Raw genomic sequence first — 20,005 nt, forward strand, 5'->3', positions numbered from 1 at the left:
AGAGCTGGGATGTTCCTGAATGATAAACTCTGGGGTGAGCAGAGGTCCCAGACAGAAAGGCTGCCCAGGCCATCAACTTCTCTATGACCGGTTCTGGCTGCTTTCACTTGAGCCCCAAGGGGACACGTGAGCTGAATGGGCTCAGCCATAGCATATCCCTGGATGCTCTGACTTTGGATCTGGATGGATCGTGGACCAGTGCTCTCTGAGGATGGGGTAAAACTGCTGGTAACTCCAGGAAGGAGGTGCTAGTGTTGTGGGTCCTGGAACCTGGCTGCACCCCTACCTTCCCCACACTAGGTTTCATAAATTAGCTCAGTGATTTTCTTTTCTTTTTAATTTTTCAAAGTGAATTTTCTTTGTGCAGTTTTCTGTCATTGAGAGAAAATGTCTTGGCTAATCCAGTCATGGGAGTTGCTCAGTGGCTGTTTCCAGACTCACCTCTTGCTTCCTACATCCATGGTAGGAAGTGATTACCCCCTTATTCTTGCTCATTCAATTAGAAGTTCAACACAGTAACCTGGCTGTTACTCGAGTGGCTCTGTTAATAAATACTGCACACAAAGGGGCTGGGGACTTAGCTCACGGTAGAGCGCTTGCCTAGGAAGTGCAAGGCCCTGGGTTCGGTCCCCAGCTCCGAAAAAAAGAACCAAAAAAATAAATAAATAAATACTGCACACAGATATATACTATATATATATAATATATACAATGCATGTACATATATAATATATATGCATATTATATAAAATATATAATAGATATATGTATATAAACACATATGTATATAATGTACATATCCATAATGCACACATGACACATATGTAATATACACATTCGATGTATACATACAATATATATGTACACACATCATATATAACATGTATATTTGTACATGTATGTATGCATATAAAATATATATACCCATATGTATATATATGTATATACCACATTATGGTATTTAACATAATCTAAAATATCTCTTTAATGTCTTGAGATCAGAATCAATGACTCGGTTTGCCTCATGATGAAGACACTTGCTGAACAAAGAAATCAGAAACTGGATTACTGTGCACAAAGTCATACACACTTCTCAATGATGCCAGTAATTCATTTCTGCCTCTGAAATAATATTTCATTCATGTTCAGAAATTATTTTCATTGCTTCTTCATTTAGTTTATGAATGTTTGAATAAACCTTTAATTTTTAACAAACTCAGTTTGAGGATAATTTTAGATTTATAGACAAATCATGAAAACAGTAGAAGTCCTATCTATCCGTCACCCAGTCTCTCACGCATCACAAGTAGCAGAGAAAGCCCAGCCTGGTTCAGATCTACCATATGCTCCATAGGGGCCCATTTAGGAGGCCAAATTACATTTAAGTCAAATTGCATTTAGTTATCCCATCTCCTTAGGTTCCTCTGCTTTAGCACAGCTAAAAACTTTATTTTTCTTAAGGCTACCTGCTAATAATTTATATGAGCATGAAGCTTGTTTAATGTTTGCATACAAATTTATATTTTTACTTGATCTTTTAATGTTTAACACTTAAAGACATAAATTTATATTTTTACTTGATCTTTTAATGTTTAACACTTTAGAGACATAAATTACATTAATTATTTTACAAATGTTAATGTTGTGAAACACTTACAGTGATAATATCAGTATTTCAGAATTCTTTTTAGTAGATGCTATGTTGTGCCTCCATGAGGTCCGGGAAGGTAGTCACCGGCGCGCTGGGGCATGGCGGGATGTAGAGCCTCCTAACCCTAGGATGGCTGAATCTCCAGGTACTCGGCAAAACTACCCAGAACTGGAAGTATGCAGCAGAGGGCTGCTGGCCCGCTTCTCCAGCCGGCTGCTCTGAAGGAAGAAGCCCAGGCTCAGGCCCAGGCTATGCTAAAGGGACCCAAAAATCACACCCTTCTGCCCATTAAGACCCCAACTGCATTCTGGCCTTCTCTGTATGAAGAATGCTGGCGCCCACACGAGCTGCTTCCTATGCTGTGCACACTGGTGCCCTGTGCACCGATCGCTACTCCGGGGACATTGTCTGAGGAAGTCTCTGTTTTCCCAGCACTGGCTCATGGCTTGGACTCAGGAAGCTTGACCTTCAGCCAAGGTGGAGCAAGTGAATGGCAGTGACACCACTAGCAGAGCAAAGCGAACCCTCCCCGGAGCTGATGAGAGCGAGGGACCCATGTGGAGTGAGCAGAGCCTTCAACTCACAGTGTGGAGGAGGCAGAGCTGACTAGAGTAGGAAGGGAAAACCCCCCGAAACCCACTGGGCTGGTAGAGACACAGAAGGAGAGTCCCACCTCTAGGTCCAATATCAACATTCCAAACCTATAGCTAAGAGTTAACGCACAAGTACACAGTGTCATGCCCTTCCTAGAGTGTGGTCTGTGTGATTACTAGATTACAGTTCATCCATCTGCACAGGTTCTCCAGAAGTAGTTCACAAGTGTCCGGCCTGGCTCATTTTGCTTTCCCATGGTTCATGGCGTATTCAAAGTCTCGGAAGCTGACGTGACCATCTGAGTCTTGATCTGCCTCCCTGGAAAATGACATAGGAATTTATTCACACAGTATTCCTGTCAGGATCTCCATATCCGCAGCACACTAGAATCTTCCTTCTCTGTATGTTAGCATGAGGGAGGGACCAATCTTATGTTGAAGGCCAAAGTTGCTGTCTATGTTTCCTCCCACTACACTGCTAACACCTAAGGTGTGAAGGAAAGAAGAGGTATTTTATTAAAACTTACAGAACACACAGGCAATGCACTGAGGGATGGATCTAAATGCAAAAGCTAATCAAGAAAAGGAGGAATCAGGGGCCGGGGCTGTAGCTGTTGATGGGGTGCCTGACGGCCATGCATGAAGCCCTGGGTTTCACCCCTAAGGCTGCGTAAAACTGGGAATAGTGGGGCACACCTATAATTCCAGCACTAGGGTGGTGGGGGCAAGAGGATGAGAAGTTCAAGGTCATCCTTATTTACATGGTGAGTTTGAGGCAAGTCTGGGATATTTGCAACTCCATCTCAAACAAAAGTGGCATAAATATTGATCTAGAGGTCTGAAACATGACACAAACATGTACTACACATACCATTATATATAAACACACATATAACAAAATGTGAGATAAAATATATAAGAGAAAAATGTTTTAGCAGCCAACTGTGGTGCTAACATCCTGTATACAACACTGCCCTTACACCCCCAGACTGCAGAATCTTAGCACCAATTCTGGGGTTGGGCCAGTTTACAGAGCTACTGAGCTTAAGGAGACCTGGGGTTTTCTAAGGACCTCATTGCTTGCTAGAAAGCAGTCCAAATGCAGCACCAACAAGGAGAGTGAAACTGGGAAGTCAGAACTCCACCACGTCTTGCTGTTGTCTCCCTACATAGCCAAGGCAGCACGCAGAGAGAAGCTTCCCCCACGGCTAACCGCACATCCATGACTCCTGGCTGGCTTCACTCATCCTTGGAATCACGGTTAAATCCTCATAAACTAAGCTTTCCTAGTTCCTATGAAGACTGACCAAGTTGTGAGACCTCGACTCAGGGTGTGGGAAGCCTCTGACGGGGTGTCCTTGGAACCCTTGAGACATGGGCTCTGTTCCCACAACAGGCAGTAGGGGATGGCACACATTCTGTGAGATTAAGGTATGTCACCAAAGCACAAAATAGTGGCGGCAGCGGCAGCAGCAACTCATTGGCTCTGCCACCAGCGAAAGCAATGTCTGAGAGGACAGCACTAAACACGGTCCCAGTTCCTGCTGGGGACATCCTGAAACTAGGAGTGGCCTGCCTTCTGTGGAGCTCCTGTGGCTGACACAAATGACATTCTGCAGGAAACAGAAGGTGTCAACCACGACACGCGGGGCTTTTAAAAGCAAAGACTGGCCTAAGCAAGGAAGCCACTAATCACTGTAATAGTTTTAAAGAGTGCTTTAAAATATTGAATTCTTAAAATAAACTTTGTGAATATTTCATGCCAAAGCCTCTGAAGTCCGTAATGGTTCTGGATAGAGTGATGATAATTTTTCATTCTTTTGAAGTAGAGAGAAAGAGGGAGAAAGAAAAAAAAAAAACCTTCTGCTCCAGGGCAGAACCCATGTTGCAGTTGGGATAAAATGGCTGCGTATTCAGAGGCTGTCTGTCTTGTTATATCTCTTGGTGAAATATACATGGTGATTTCATGCTATGCAGCACACAGAATGTAATGTCAGATCTCTTCTAAGGGATTTGAAAATAATCACAGGATCGCACATCACTGACTATGGGATAAAAACCATCCCTTTAATAAAATTAGACAATTGAAGAGTCTTCATATTGCCTAAGTATTTGATTAGGTAGATAGCACCCCCTCCCTTTCTGCTTTGAATTGGTCTGTCTGAACTGTAAGCCTCACAGAGTGGATAACCCAGAAATGTACTACTAGGATAAAATGCTTCTGATGATACTCAGAGCATGTTTTCATTCACTCACTGGGCATTGGAAGCCTGTAGAAAAAGGAATTTCTCTGCTCATTTTTTCTGTTAACAACCTTTTGTAATTGTATTAATATTTAACTATCCTTGTCTGTGCTGCTGATTCCAACTGGAAGGTGGGTACACTGTCCACTTGTATGTCTTGAAGAGGACGTCCTGTGCCCACACTGATGGAGAGATATCCGATATATCCTGCTTCTATTTAGAATGAGCAATATTCAGTGCTTGTCCCTGTTACACACATATGAACAGATCTGGTCATTTCAACTTGACACGAGGAAATTGAAGTTTAAGGGCTCAAAGTTTAAAAGCTATGACGCACAGGTTTTTATCACCAACAACAGTATTTCTGAAAGACCGCGACCCTCACACTTGGCGGCAGTGTGATAGGAGCAGATGGGCTGGTGGGCAGAGCTGGCACTGTGGAGAGCGGAAAGTGGCCATTAAGTAAAAAGGAGCATCATTTCTGTTTGCAGTAAAGCCTTCAAGCCTGGTTCTGAAGCGGGGACACACTGTTTTAGTGCCACCTGCAAACACTCTGCGCCAAAATAGCTCATGACCTTTTACCCCTACTAGAAATAATCTCGGAGAGTGCAAGAACTTTTACCCACAGCTGACCCCACCTCTTAGCTCATAGCCAGCAATGGCTGTGTGTTCAATAAACGAATTTATGGAATAAAAGGAGCTGGGAAACAGGTGATAGCATTAGGGACAGTGTACTACCTCCCAGGAGGTGTTGGGATTGAATAACGAGATTTTCTTACCACTATCAACAGACAGGAAAGAAGCCAGTGGAATAAAACACAGGGAAGGGGCCACCTCTAAACCCCCACCCAGAGATGCACGGGCAGGGTAATGTGGTCCATCGACTGAATTAACTCATGGGGAGAGTTGAGGGCCAGATGCTCTTTGGAAATCTGCAGGAGTATGGAAAGTGTTTAGGTTCTTACAGGGTATGGAGTGAGGTTCTATGCAACCCTCTGTGGACTCAGAAGACCTTCGCTGCTGGTTACAATGAGGCCTTCAGGAAGGACTGGACAGACCACCTGGCTGAACTCCAATGTTTCCCTTGTCAGCTCATTGTGTTACAGTCAAAACTGCCTTACACTTGTTTTCAAGAGCACGAGAATCCTTGTTTTGTCTCCTGTACAAGGTTGGCTCCTGGTGGTGTGGTGTGGCTTCTGGCTATGATCTCTTGTAAGGCAGATCACAGTGTTGTCTATTAATCTGTGGGGTGACACAAGGTGATTTGCGTGTGTCCACCTGTGAGTGCACATGTGTGTACAGGTATGTTTGGAGGCCAGAAGATGAACCTTGGATGCTGTTTCTCTTGCTGACCACCTCTGACAGACGCAGGCTGTGAGGAGCTTGAGGGCCTGTGCCTGGAGTCAGGGGCTGAGAGGGCTGAGGAGCAACCTGTCTGCGGAGAAGGCAGACTGACTACCCAAGCAGTAGGGGTCTGCTTGTCTCCTCCTCCCCAGTGGCCTGGATTATAAATGTGTGCGCCACCACACTCTGGTTGGTTCTCTCTCTCTCTCTCTCTCTCTCTCTCTCTCTCTCTCTCTCTCTCTCTCAATGTGGCAATGTGGGTTCTGGGGATTGAACTCAGGTCCTTGAGCTTGCAAGGCTAGCACCCAATTACCCAAGCTGTCTACCCAATCCCAAGAGTTCTTTTTTTTTTTTTTTTTGGTTCTTTTTTTCGGAGCTGGGGACCGAACCCAGGGCCTTGCGCTTCCTAGGCAAGCGCTCTACCACTGAGCTAAATCCCCAACCCCAAGAGTTCTTATTTTAAGAAAAAATGTAAATAGTGTTTCTCTGAAGTACTGTTTCTTATATGAAACATTTCTATTAGAACAATTTCTTGGAATGCCCTGAAAACACTTTATTTCTTGAAAAGTTGTTTTTGTTGTAAAATCATTTCAGAGCAACTCTTGGCAGGTTTCCAAAGGCAGATTTCAGACTTGAATACTGGCTTTTCCAAAGTTACTCAAGGAAGAAAGAACAACTAAACAAGGAATCAAAGGGAGAAAGGCGTATAGATTGTATTACATTAAAACAATGCAATGTCCTTTATTAAAAATGGCATAAAGACTACGAAAGTGACATTTTTAACTGGAGACAAGAATGCAGGCTAGTATTTTCATGACAACTGCAGGCCTATAAATACCTATATTCATTTGAGTGGGAGTTAGAGGTTATGTGCTAAATAGGTTAGAGATGGCCAGTGATGGGTAATTCTGTCTTAGAGCATTGTTTGAGGGCTGAGGAGATGGCTCAGTGGGTAAGGAAGGCAGCTGCTGTGCAAGCAGGGGACCAGAACCGCGCAGTAGCGCATATCTGTGAGCACAGTGCCCTTTCAAGGAAGAGGGAGGCAGAGACAGGAAGATGGCAGGAATCTTGTGGGTCAGCAGCAAATAACTAACAGTCTCTGTCTCAAACAAGGTGGAAGGTGAGACCCACACCAAATACCTCTGGCCTTCATGTGCATGCCTGCATGCACACACCGAAAGGTGAAAACGTTAGAGTGTCCTTTAGCATTATGTGTCTCTCTAGTGTAAACATCCCATACAAGCAGCCTGTTTCTGAGAGCACAAATCCTCACTGGCTAGAGCACGGCTTCTCAACGTCAGCAGACAGGTTTGTGCCGGAGTGCTGTCACAGCAGAGCGTGACTGGAGGGCACTGAGGAGGTTTACAGCACCCCAGGCCTCTGCCCATTAGATGTCAGTGTGACAATCGTCTCCTTGCCCTGCACTGTGCCAGTTAAACATATTTCCAAAACTGCCAAGTATTCCTGGAGGGGGCAGGAAGAATGGCCAAGCCATACTCGGTTCAGAACTACTGAGGCAACAGAGCCATGGTTTGAGGTAATTATTGGGAACGTTCTAGCTAAATCCACACGTACTATAGCAACGTCTTGACTAAGGGATGTCTTTGTGGATAAAGCACTTGACACAGGTGTATGGAGACCTGAGTCTGAATCCCAGAACCAATATAAAGCTGAGACAGGAGAATCCCTACAAACTTGGAGGCCAGGTCACCTGGTACATGGAGTGGTGAACAGCAACAGGGAAGAAACCCTGTCTCAGATACGGTGGAACGTGAAGATGTACACTGGAAGCAGTCCTCTGACCTATGCAGGTGACCTATAGCATACATGCGTCCACACTCACATACATGCATGCATGCACAACATACATCATACACACATGCTTGCACCCAAAGATTAAGAAACAATTCTCTTAACGACCTTTTTCCCAACAAGTGCTCATCACCCGAGCACCTGCTTTCTGGCTGGAGATGCAGGAATGACCCGAGCACTGTGTCTGGCCAATACTAGGCTTCAGATGGGAAACTGAACCCACGGGGGGGCGGGGAGGGGATGGGACGGGTCCTGCTGCTGGAAGCAGGGCTGCCAGACACCTCTGTGTCCCCGGCAAACACACTGACAGTCAGCAATTATGTGAGTCACTGGTGTCATCAAGCATAGTTTTTGGAAGCTGACGCTGTATTTGATTTTCTTAAAAACATGAATGAGAAATTCAATGTGGAAGCAAAAATGTAAATGAGAAAAGTTTTTATGGGGGGCACTTTTGGAAAAGAGGAAAGTGAGAGAGAGTGTGTGTGTTTCTTTCTTTCTGGCTCTACGTGGAATAATTTAAAGGAAAGTCAAAACTGCCATTCTATTAGGAACAAAACTGTCATATTGACAGAACGGGAAGAGTAAAAATTACCCAGCGAGCCAGGAGCCCCTGCTGGGGAAGAGAGGACCAGCCAATTGAAGATGCAGTAATGACAGCTTCCCCCACAGCAGCCTTCTCTTATGAGGACCCTGCCGCTCTCTCCACTGGCGAGCTTGCCACTTTGTTGATGAGAGTCCTGCAGGGCTCTGCAGCAATTGCCTTGGTAATGTGTTTATTAATTTTACCTTTTTAAAGACACGTGTTAAGAAAAGCCACTCAGATACACAGGGAAGATTAGAAGAGATATGGGATGATTTCTGGTCTTTTCTGGGCGGATACAATCTCTTCACTATGCTCTTGGCCCCCTTTGTGCTCCTCTTAGACTCTGCACCCCACTATTACTTATACCATCGCTGGAAACACTTTGCCTCCGCCATGCCCTGCACCATGTATCTTCAGCTATTCGCTTGGGACTGACTGCTTGGACACTTGGCATGTGTGTGCACACACAAACACAAAATGAAGAAGAGGGAGAAAAGCAGGAAGAAAGGAAGAAGAAAGAAGAGGAAGATAAAAAGGAGGAAGAGGATGGTGATAAAAAAGGAGGAGAAGCAGCCACAGTGGCTTTAAAGCCCTACAGGGTCACCCTTAGCCAATCAGGAACTAGGATTCAGGGCGCAAACTGGGACAAACTGTTAATCTGTCTCTTGGACAGTCAGCTTTGAGGTCTTTGGATTGGTTCGCAGGCAGTTCTAGCACCACTCACTGTAGTACTGAACTTGGTAAGAGACACTTGTGATGATTCTCCCCTCTGTCTGTCTGACAATAACCTACCCTCAAATCTTTGTCACAGGCTACGTTTTCAGCAGGGATTCGGGTTAAGACAGTTGAGGGTATTGGGGTTGGGGATTTAGCTCAGTGGTAGAGCACTTGCCTAGCAAGCGCAAGGCCCTGGGTTCGGTCCCCAGCTCTGAAAAAAGAAAAGAAAAGAAAAAAAAAAGACAGTTGAGGGTTTCTTTTGGGACATGAAATTCGTTTGAATGGTGCATTTACATTGCTATCAGCAAGAGCATGTCATTTTGGATTCTTACTTTGTTGAAAGGGATCTCAGGATTCGAAATAGATCCATCTTTAGCTATTTTTGAAATGCTTTTTAGACCGAATTAGATATTGCCTTTACAAAGACAGCTCAAGTTCGAAGTTGTAGACAATTGAAGTGACAGTTATAGGAAATCATACCAGCAGACTTCTCATCACTACCACATACACATCCACTCGGTAATATCTAGTCTGTCAATAACAAAGAGTAATATTCAGCCTTTAAGGATCCCCACATTGTCAAGACAACACACACCTGAACGTAAGATGCTTGCAGGACTACTTGGGAGAGCGAGGTGCAGGTGAGAACTGACTGAGCCGGTTTAAATGGACCTGTTGGATGACCTATGAGTGAATGGGAAAAGGGTGCCCAGACCAGACCAAGAATAGAGAATATCAGAAGCCAGGGAACACTGGGCCTCATTAGCACCGAGTGCTAATGGAGTAATAAAGAAGCAGGTGCCGATAGCTACTTACCGATGCCCAAGCTGCCCAGTGCAGCAGCTGTTACCTAAGTGGAGCCGATCCCAGCCTTGGGCTGGAGACATAGAATTAGACTGGCCTAAGTCAATTACTCTAATCCTACCCTCCCCCTTACCACAAGGCTTCTGGCACTTAATACCTGGCATCTCCAGCCCCACTCCGGCCACCAGTGATAGGTGAAAACTTGATTTGAAGGTAGGCAGGCCTGGAGAGTGTCTACAAGCGGAGGGCTTCTCTCAGTTTGGACATCTGGGATGTGAAGGGGAGGTCTGCTCTTATGACAGCTGTTTCCTTCCATAACGAGACTTCCCTGCAAGTCTCCATACAGTCCTGGCATCCAATAGTACTACCCAGTCGGCAGTTCGTGCACAGGCATTCAAGTGGTGATTTTCAAGGTAAAGTGGAGCTATTCACATGGACGGGAAGGTTCAGAACAGCCAAGGAAGCCATAGTCTAATCAAAACCTACTTGAAGCTTGTCCTGTGTGAAGAGACTCCTATTCACTGACCCAATGAATCCCCTGGTATTTCAGGCCTTTTGTAAAAGATTCCTTGCCATTTGCAAGTGAAATCACTCTACTATACCCAGTATCCTGTTTTCAATCTTGTCTAACCTTGGTAGATGAGACAATGAGTATATGGTAGCCGCCCACCTGTTTAGAGTGGCTATTTTCTCAGGCCCCCAGTGGATGCCCAGAACACAGACAGCATCTAGCTTTCTGTTTACTATGTTGGAGCTCATAAGTGTCTACGGCAGCATCTAACTGGGCACTGTTAAGAGACTAACAACAACGGTGAACAGTACAACACGTCAGTGACGATGCATCATGATGAAATGCCACCGTTATTACCGTCACATGTTGGGGCCACTATTAATTTATTTCACAAATTCATTTATTCAACTCACAGTTATTGCCTCCCATGAGCTAAGAGGTAGGGATAGCTGTGAGCAAAAGGCTTGACAGGGTGGCTCTGCTGGACAAGTGCGTGAGTCCACGGCATGGGTGCCAAGAACGATGGCCCATTACTAGAGTGGTGTGCTGCTAAGATCCTGTCAATTATTACTTTTTGGAGTTTCCATTTAATATCTCTGGGCTGAATAACTAAATCTAGGGAAAGTAAAACCATGACTAAGGGGACTACCATCATTTCTCGGGATTTTCTCATTCAAATTTCTCCACGGATGTTATCTCAAGATTCTGAACTATTTTCTTTAGTTCTGTGATTTAAAGAACCAACTTGCTGGTTGCAGCTGTTATGACGTCTGCTTTTGACAGTTTTATCTGTGCATGTGGGTTTTTTTTGAGACAGAGTCTCATATAGTCCAGGCTGGCCTTCAATTCGGTATATAGCCAGGATGACCTTGAACTTGTCTTCCCTGGCTTACAGTCATGAGTGACCATGCCTGGATTCACATATGGTGCTGATGGGCATGAACCCAAGACATTGTGCAGACCAGACAGGCACTCTATTAACTAGGTCACATCTCGGTCATATGGAGACTTTATCTGTGGGTGTTTGTGTGTGTTACATGTATGTAGTATATGCATACATTTGCATGTCCAAGAGGTGAGAAAGGGACACCAGATGTCCTGCTCTGTCACTCTCTGTATTATTCCCTCGAGACTGGGTCTCTTAGGGAACCTGGAGCCAGGCTGGCAGACAGGAAGCCCCACTGAATCTTCTCTCTCTGCATCGCCACCCCCAACAGTGTTGGGCTTATCCCTGGCTTTTTAGGTAGGTTCTGGGGCCTTGAACTCAGAATCTCAGGATTACACAAGTACACTTGCCCGCTGAACCACTAAGTATCACTCTTAACCTTCAGCTTTCCCTCCCAGGGAGTGACAGAATGGATCCTTCTGAATGAGGAGCGAAGGGAAAAGAGGGTGGGAAATTCAAGCCCGGTTGACAAAGTGGTTTATCCTAAAAGACTTACTTTTTCCTAACTACAAAGTTTTAAGACTGAGGGATCATATTTAAAGTTAGGCATATATGTGCTCGCTTCGGCAGCACATATACTAAAGTTAGGCATATCTCAAAAGGGAAAAAAGAATGTAAGTTTAGATGTCTAACTATCAACTGACTGCTTGTGGCTGGGGGGTAAAATGCCACCAATGTGGCCCAAACTCCCACATCTGGCAGTCTGATCCGGTTTCTGTAGCAAGTGTTTTAGCAGAGTTGCTAACAAACACTGATGTTATCTTGTTCTTTCAGTTCAGTTCTCTGGAAGGGAAACTGTGATGTAAGAAAACAGGAGAGCCTGGGCCGCTCCAAGGAGGGGGAGGCAAGTCAACACACCATCTTAAACTAATGATTTAAAATTAAATTGGTTTCTTGTACTTTCGGGTCACTGGCTCTTTGTTCAAAGGCCATGCCAGGCCTCCTCTGACTACACCAACGACAGTATGGTTCAGTAGAAGCTGCCCAGATAGGAGTTCCAGTCTCACCACGGCTGCCCTGGGATTTTATAACCTTGGAGAAAGCTTTATGACCACTGGAAAAATCTCTTAGCCGTTCAGATTCCTAGCTCCCCACTTGTCAGTCTGAATGGCTGGAGCAGATGATAAAGTGTGAGTTAGCTCTGAAACGTGAAGAGCCTGAACCAGATCTTTGCCATGTAATCAGTGCCTTTGAATACGGAACATTTAAAGGCAGCCAACTTCAGTTAGCCATTCAAAAACAGTAGTTGCCGTCTTTGACCCTGCACGTGGTCCCAAGGAACCGTCCACAAATAAAAATGCAAAGGAAGAGAGGCCCGGCATTCAACAGTAGGAAGTACGAACAGGATAAAGCCATTTCTATTTCAAATAATCACTTCAGCTGAGATATCTAGTATCATCTTGAACTTGATTATGAGATAAAAGAAATGGGACAGAGATGACAATCATTTAATCTCTTAAGAACAGCTATTCTGGAGAGCTTTTCACTCTGCTCAATAGATTTCTAGCAGGTTGTAATCTGGCTAGAAAGAAAACATAATGATGAGGAAAATTATGTTTTCAATAACACACGCTCTTCCGGTCCAAGTCTGTCCACAAAGGAGGCAACGAAACGAACTCTGACCGTTTTAACAGATGGCGTAATGGCTCGGTGCACAGATGCGGCCTCCCTGAGAGCAACAAGTTCACATCCTTGACTGGAGGTTTCAGAATGAGCTGAACTTTCGAGTGTAATTCAGGGAAGATTGCACAGTGCCAGGCGGGAGTGGGGGGAGTGAGTGGGGTTCAGGGGCTCAAAGAATGCAGCCTAATGAGCTTGATTTTACTAATGCAGCCGAATAGAGTCGAAGCTGAAGTGTGAACTGCAAACACTAAGCCATTTGTAGATGCCCTGCTAATAACACGGTTAGCTGCTGTTGGTGGGAAGCTCGCTTTGCAGAACCACACTGTCCTGGAGTCAGGAAAAAGGCACGGTTGTCAAACAATGCTTATTTTCTCTGGATGTATGTTTTTGAGTAGAATAGATTATTATGAAGCTGCAATAGACGAATAGTAGAGAAGTTTCTTGTTTGTTTACTTATTCTTTTAAAAAGAAATGTAATGAATCAAATCTAAAATTCATCTGGAAAAACAAGCATTCACTCCATAAGATTCAGAACTAAAGGTTGGGGGTTTGGCTCAGAGGTAGAGCGCTTGCTTGCCTGGCAAGCACAAGGCCCTGAGTTCGATCCTCAGCTCTGGGGAAAAAAAGATTCAGAACTAAAATAAATAATGAAATAATGATGCTAGACCAAAACCATGAGTCTTCAGTAACTAAAATGTTCTGATCATTATGTGTGACATGGATTTAGTGGTCGTCACACGAGACACTGGGAGTTGCTGGGCTAAAACACGCTGTAGGAGTGGGGGCTTAGCTTGTGATAGCTAAACTCACCGTGGTAGAGCCTGCTTGTCAACAAAATTCCCCTTCCTCTCTCCACTTCCTGCCTCCCTAGAATTCCAGCAACCAGGAGACCTGGCAAGGGGGTGCTATTAGAATGCCATGTTTCAAAGGAGGGTCTAGGACATTATTGTCCCCTGGAGACTAATGGCCAAATTCTGAAAGACACTCTCATCTGGGGCCTGCAAGGATTCACCAGAAACCCAAGTGATTTGTTCCACATACCTTGGTTATAGAAAATTTATTGCAGAACTTTTCGAAGTTGAGTTTTATCTCCATCCCAGCCCTGCCCCGACTCCCAGCCCCTCCCCAGCCCCAGGAGAGAAGAATATGAGAACCTATAAAAATGAAGGTTTTTAAAAGCAGTTGGTACTTCAGTTTTAAACAGTCCCTTTTGGAAGGTAGATCTTACACTTTAGCGCATATCTTGAGGATGTGCATCCACTGGGTTGACTGGAGATTTGGCTTTAGTTCGGTATAATTACAATACATTATTTATGTTTCATTCATCACATGTTCCTAGCACTTAGAAGTACTGGGCCTGCAGACAATAATAAACAACATGGAAAAGGGATCACAGTTCATAACGAAACCGTCCCCTCAAATTATCACAAGCACTCAATTAACGAAGGCTCCCTGTTACCAAACAGTCACACCAAATGGGATGACCACAGGCTTTTAACATGATTACAGCCCAGAAAGACGAGAGGTCAGAGGGCATTCTGAACATTTAGAGCATTATGAGACACATGGGAATGGCATGTGGCCAATCACATGTCAGTATAAAATGAGGGTCCCCATCAGAGTGCAAGAGGGGACATTCAAAGACCGGACCCTGACATGCTTCTTAATTTAATAGGTAGGAAAGCCCCCTCCTCCCCTCCAGCTGAACCCAGGGCCTTGAACTAGCAAGTGTCGCACCACCATGCTGTGCCACTCTCTCTCACTTTAATTTTGACATATAGCCCAGGCTGGTCTCAAAAGTCAAGATGCTCCCCTCCCCTAGCCTTCTAAAGGCTGAGATTAGAGGTGTGGGCTTGTTTTCTGTAATATTTCTCAATAATTCTCAGAGCTTGCATGGAGGCGGAGGAAGAAAAGGAACTGCAGCCTAGGGCAATCTCAAAGATTGCAGATGACATCCCTGCACCCCGTTCAGACAGGCCTCTCCCTTGCAGCCTTAGCACCAAGCGAGCGAGTGAGCGTCCTGCTGAGGCTGGCAGAGCACTTGCCTGTGAGAGCAAGGAGGAGCGGAGTCTCCAGGCTTTAGGCTGAGAACAGACACCGACTCACCAGGGGTTTCAATAATGTGTAAATCACTAAGGGACATTAGAGATGTTGGGGGGCCCTTCCTAGCCTTGGGAAGAAACTGCTCTCCCATAAATTGCCACACTAATACCGATTTCAGGGATTCAAATTACTGGCCCGATCCAGCATGACATTTTCTGCCCATTATCTAGTTTCTCCTGCCTCCAGGCAGGGCCACATCATTGATTACGGAGCGTTTCAGCCACTAAAAAAGATCACGCTCATCATTAAGGACATTAAGTGTTGATCTGTGCTGGCTAAGTGACTTAAAAGGTTCGTGCCCTCCTAGTAACAACTCCAAGAGGCCATTTCAGGATATTTATTAAACAAATTAAGTATTTACATTATGCTCAAGCACAGAGGCACAGGAATTGACTATGAGGGTCTCAGGAAACAAAAACCCAAGAGACTGTGTAGGAGAAAACTCTGCTTGTTTGGTTTCTTAGATGAGGGGATGGAGGAACCGCCAAATATTTAGGGAAAGAATCTAAATTAGGCAGGTCCCCATAGTCACCTGCCTCCCAGCATTGCCCTGTCCCCAGACACTTTCCTTCTAGAGAATATGGTCTCCCCAGTAGCACTGAGAAGGATTGAAAAGGAATTTCAGGAAATCTTCAACACCTGAGGAAGACAGGAAGTGGAAATGTCTCCCCAAGACCCATTACAAGCACCATAATCATTAGGACGCTGGACTACAGAGCAGCTTTCTCATTCTGTGGTATGCAGATAGATACAGGAAGCCTGGCTTCTTTGATAGAGTGGCAGTCCACGAGGCTGGCCATCTGTGGTTGTTAGTGATTTTCCTCATCTGCCTAAGGAACCCTCCGAAGTCTTCCTCACTGTACCGTGCCCAGACCTCAGCCCAGCTTCTGCTACACAGGGGTGTTTAATGACTAAGTGTTGAATACGTGAACAGATGTCTAGAAGAGTCTATAGATGGAAGAAAAAAAATATAACTTTCCATCCATGTTGCTGTGCTGCCGCACATGACAGCAACAATTAAAGGAATAGCTTATTTTTGGCTCACGGTTTGAGAGGAGATTCATTCTGACAGCACAGTCATAGCGTCAGGAGCCTGAGGTGGCTGGTCACATGGCATCCAGTCAGGATGCACACAGAGCTGAATGCTGGTGCTCAGCTCACGTTCCTTTCTGGGACCCCAGCCCGTGGAATGGTGGCTGTTACATTCAAGGCAGGTCTTCACATGAACCCGGTCTAGACACACCCAGAGAACTACCAGATGCTTGCTATACAGGGCAGGCGTAGCCTTACCCCGAGTGACTCCATCCTGGATAACACTGTCAAGATGAAAGGACTCCGTACTTCATACAAATAAGCAACCACCAGACATTAGGAGTAAGTAAATGACTGGACTTCCCACACTTATTAGGACACATAGCAGAATATGGTAAAATGAAAAATTAACTATTGACTATTGACACGGTATGTTAGACATGGAACTTTTAATAACCTAACCAAAAATACCAGACACACGCAGGATGTGTGCACATCAGCCCACAGTGTGGCACACACCACCCCACTGTACTAGTCATGGCCTTTGCTCAGGAGATGACTAACCCTCAGCTGACCGCAGGCTCGGCATGCTTCCCCTGCCCACCTTGCTGCCCACCTCCTGCTGTCCAGAGAGCTCACCTCTGTGGCTTAAGCTAGGGTCTGACATTCTGTCCTGATTGCATCACCTCCTGAACTCCAAAGACTCTGCCCTCCCTGCCTTGCAACCCTGGGAAGTGCAAGGTGTGACTGGGAGTCAGGTATTAGTGACTGAACATGGGGCAGGACAAGAGCTTGCGACTGCTGTGAACAGAACTCCACGTCAGTCAGGAGTATGTGGTGAAGCCAGTGGAAGTGACTGAGCGACACAGGCTGGGTGCCTACTCCTGCCATCACTCACGCAGAACAGATGACAAAGCACATTGTTTTGCGCCTTCCGCTCTGTGGTAATTTGTTCTAACCACTCAGCAAACTAATACAAGGAAGAAAATGAATGTCGTTTTGGGTGATTTTAAGTTTGTCAAATTTTTGACAAAAAGCACATGGACATTTGGAAATAGTCACCTAGAGTCATTCACCTAACATGCTGGATGCTCCTTAAAATCACTTTTCCTTTCATGACCTCAGGTTATTATGTATAAAAGGAAAGTTCTTTTGAGCTTGGTTCATTTTGCAGCTCAGTGCTTATGATCTGGGAGAGGAAGAAGGATGCTTTTCTGTTACTGCCCTGCCAGCACTGGGCAAACACTGTGGACAAAGTGCTAGTAAAAATGCTGGTCTGTACAAAAGAAGGAAAAGGCTCCATTAAAAAAAAAAAACTATCAAAATACAAAAAAAATCTGGGAACACCTTAATAAAAAAATGTGTCAAACTTATAGAATGAAAACTACAAAATTCTACTGAGACACATAAAAGGATATCTGAAAGTGAAACGGGGGTGTGCAGTAAGTGTCCCAGGATGGGAGGACCGGACAGAGTAAAGATGCCGGACTCTTCTCGGTTAGTTTAGAGGTTGACTGTCTTCATCAAAGCCCAAAGGGAAGTTTAGAACTTTATACAAATGATTCTACCATTCATCTGGAAAACAAAAGCAGAACGGAAAGCGACTTCAAAATGATAAATAAAAAAAAATCAGGTTCTAGAATAGGTCCTAAGAAGAGGGGTGGGGGTGTGAGTGTTTCTGGAGGAGGAATTAGGGGCAAGCGACAGAACAGCCTGGGCGCATCCCCACATATTAAAGAACTGAATGGAAACACAGGCTGATCCTGCCTTGGACAGGCAAACCAAACCAAACAAAAACCAAAATAAAACAAAACAAAAACAAAGCTAACTCAATAGCATGTAACAGACATCATATATGCATGCATATTCTCTCTCCCTCCTTCTCCCTCTCCCTCTCATAAAAAACTGGCCAGCTATAGCTACTTGAAATAAAAGTGTTTAGCTCTTCACTCCACAGTATGTACCAAAATAAATTTCAAATACATGAAAGTGCTGAACACTTTTAAAATTCATACCAACCAAGAAAGGGGAAGTGAATTTTAACCTAGTAAGACAAGGAAAAGGTTCTTAGTGAAAATGTGACAGAATAAACTGTGAAGGCAAAGACTTCAGACTTGAGCAAACAGAAAGTGAAAACGGGCCTGGTAAGACGGCTCGGCTCTCTGCCCAGCCTGATGACCTGAGTTCTGTTCCTGGGACCCACATGGTGGAAGGAGAGAACCGACTCCTGCAAGCGTCCTCCAACCTCCACAGACAGACGGTAGCACAAGTGTGTCCACACATGTCCACATACATAAAAATAAAATAGTAACCATGTAACAAAAGAAAAAGGTAAATTATCAAGAAGCCATTGTAAAAATGAGATGGAAATAATAAACTAGAAAGCAAGTTGTAATAAAAATAGTAATGGGGCTGGAGAGACAGTTCAGCAGTTAAGTTAAGCACTGGACTGCTCTTCCAGAGGTCATAAGTTCAATTCCCAGCAACCACATGGTGGCTCACAACCATCTGTAATGGGATCCGATGCTCTTTTCTGGTGTGTCTGAAGACAGAGACAGTGTATTCACATACATAAAATAAATCTTAAAAAAAGAAAGAAAAGAAACAGGAAGAGGAAACAACTAAGATATGGCTGCTATGAAGGGGCCCGTGAAAAACTAGTGGCAGAGACTTCCCTGTGGAGGGAGAAGGGAGGGGCAAGAAGGAAGAGGAAAAAATAACAGTACTGTTATTTACAAAAGCCACAGGGAAGTATGTTATATGAGAATGAATATATATATTATAGAATGAAAACTACAAAATTCTACTGAGACACATAAAAGAATATCTGAAAGTGAAACGGGGGTGTGCAGTAAGTCTCCCTGGATGGGAGGACCAGAGTAAAGATGCCGGACTCTTCTCAGTGGCCCAGTGGGTGAAGTGATGGCCGAGGACTTGAGTTCAGATCCCAGCACCCATGTCAAATATATATATTCATTCTCATTCATTCCTCCCAAACACGGACTATCTGACACCCAGTGGTGCCAGGTGTGGGAAACCTCCTTTCAGGATGCTCCCTACAGGAGTCCAAAAGGTCCCTAGTCAATATAGGCTAACACTGCGGCCCCTAGCGCCTCCCAGAAAAAGATGGTAAGAAGATCCTATTGCTGAAGATACCACAAACCATGGGTGTAGGACTTGGAGGAACTGCTCTGAATCTGTCCTGAAGCCTCCTTTCTGAGGATAAGCTCTCGAAGCATAGGACGGAGCTGCCACCTTCCACGGGAGAAAAGCAATCAAGCGTCCTATTCAGATGGACCATCTACGAACTCTAACAACGGCCCGCAGTGCAGATATTCCTGAAGGTGCAATGGCGGTAACTTCTGTACTGGCGGTGACCAACAGCGCCCTAACTGGACTTCAAACTTACTCAGTAGGAGGACGTTTATGCCTGGCACTGTAAAGTTAGCCAACTGCCTGTGGCTGGTGAGCCTTGGAGCCAGGAGGACCTAACCCTGACATCTTCCTAACCCAGTATAATCTCTGACCACACCCTTACCAGTTATCCTTACATTCACAGACAAGTGTATCTCTCACCCTTCCTCAAAGAAGCGCCTTTTGGTCGCAGACAGAGACAGATAGAGACCCCCACTGTCCAAGGTGCAGGGACCATCTGACTGTGGGGCGCCCTACCTTACAGTATATTTAGAACACGGCATCTACACTGAAGGCTCAGGGTGAGGAAAGACTGTCGAGCCGGAGGACTGTAGGACCTGCTGTTAGTCTCTTCTGAAAAGAAATTCAAGAGACGGGAAGTGGTGGGTGGGGCGGAGGGAGAGTGGATCTGGGAGGAGTGGGTGACGAATATACGATCAAGACACATTCTCATTTAGCTCAGTGGTAGAGCGCTTGCCTAGCAAGCTCAAGGCCCTGGGTTCAGTCCCCAGCTCCGAAAAAAAAAAAAAAAGAAATAATAAAAATTTAAAAAGGAAACCGGTAAATATTCCACTAATGGAGACAACAAATAGACAATTTAGAAGAAAGGGAAGAGAAAGAGCTAGTAG

At 44.9% G+C, this 20,005-nt stretch overlaps 1 protein-coding gene across 4 annotated transcripts in view; it reads right to left on the reverse strand.

The window, feature by feature from the left end:
• Positions 1-1,564: 1,564 nt before the first annotated feature.
• The window catches only part of Efcab11 (EF-hand calcium binding domain 11), a 154,093-nt gene continuing 135,652 nt past the window's right edge, over positions 1,565-20,005 (reverse strand). For all 4 annotated transcript variants that reach the window (XM_039112741.1, NM_001024350.1, XM_039112742.2 and 1 more), the window contains exon 6: positions 1,565-2,563. In XM_039112741.1, the coding sequence (XP_038968669.1) occupies positions 2,485-2,563 (79 nt within the window). In that variant the 3' untranslated portion in view covers positions 1,565-2,484. The remainder of the gene's footprint in view (positions 2,564-20,005) is intronic.

This window comes from Rattus norvegicus, chromosome 6 (assembly GCF_036323735.1).
Source record: "Rattus norvegicus strain BN/NHsdMcwi chromosome 6, GRCr8, whole genome shotgun sequence".
NCBI classification, from domain to species: Eukaryota; Metazoa; Chordata; class Mammalia; order Rodentia; family Muridae; genus Rattus; species Rattus norvegicus.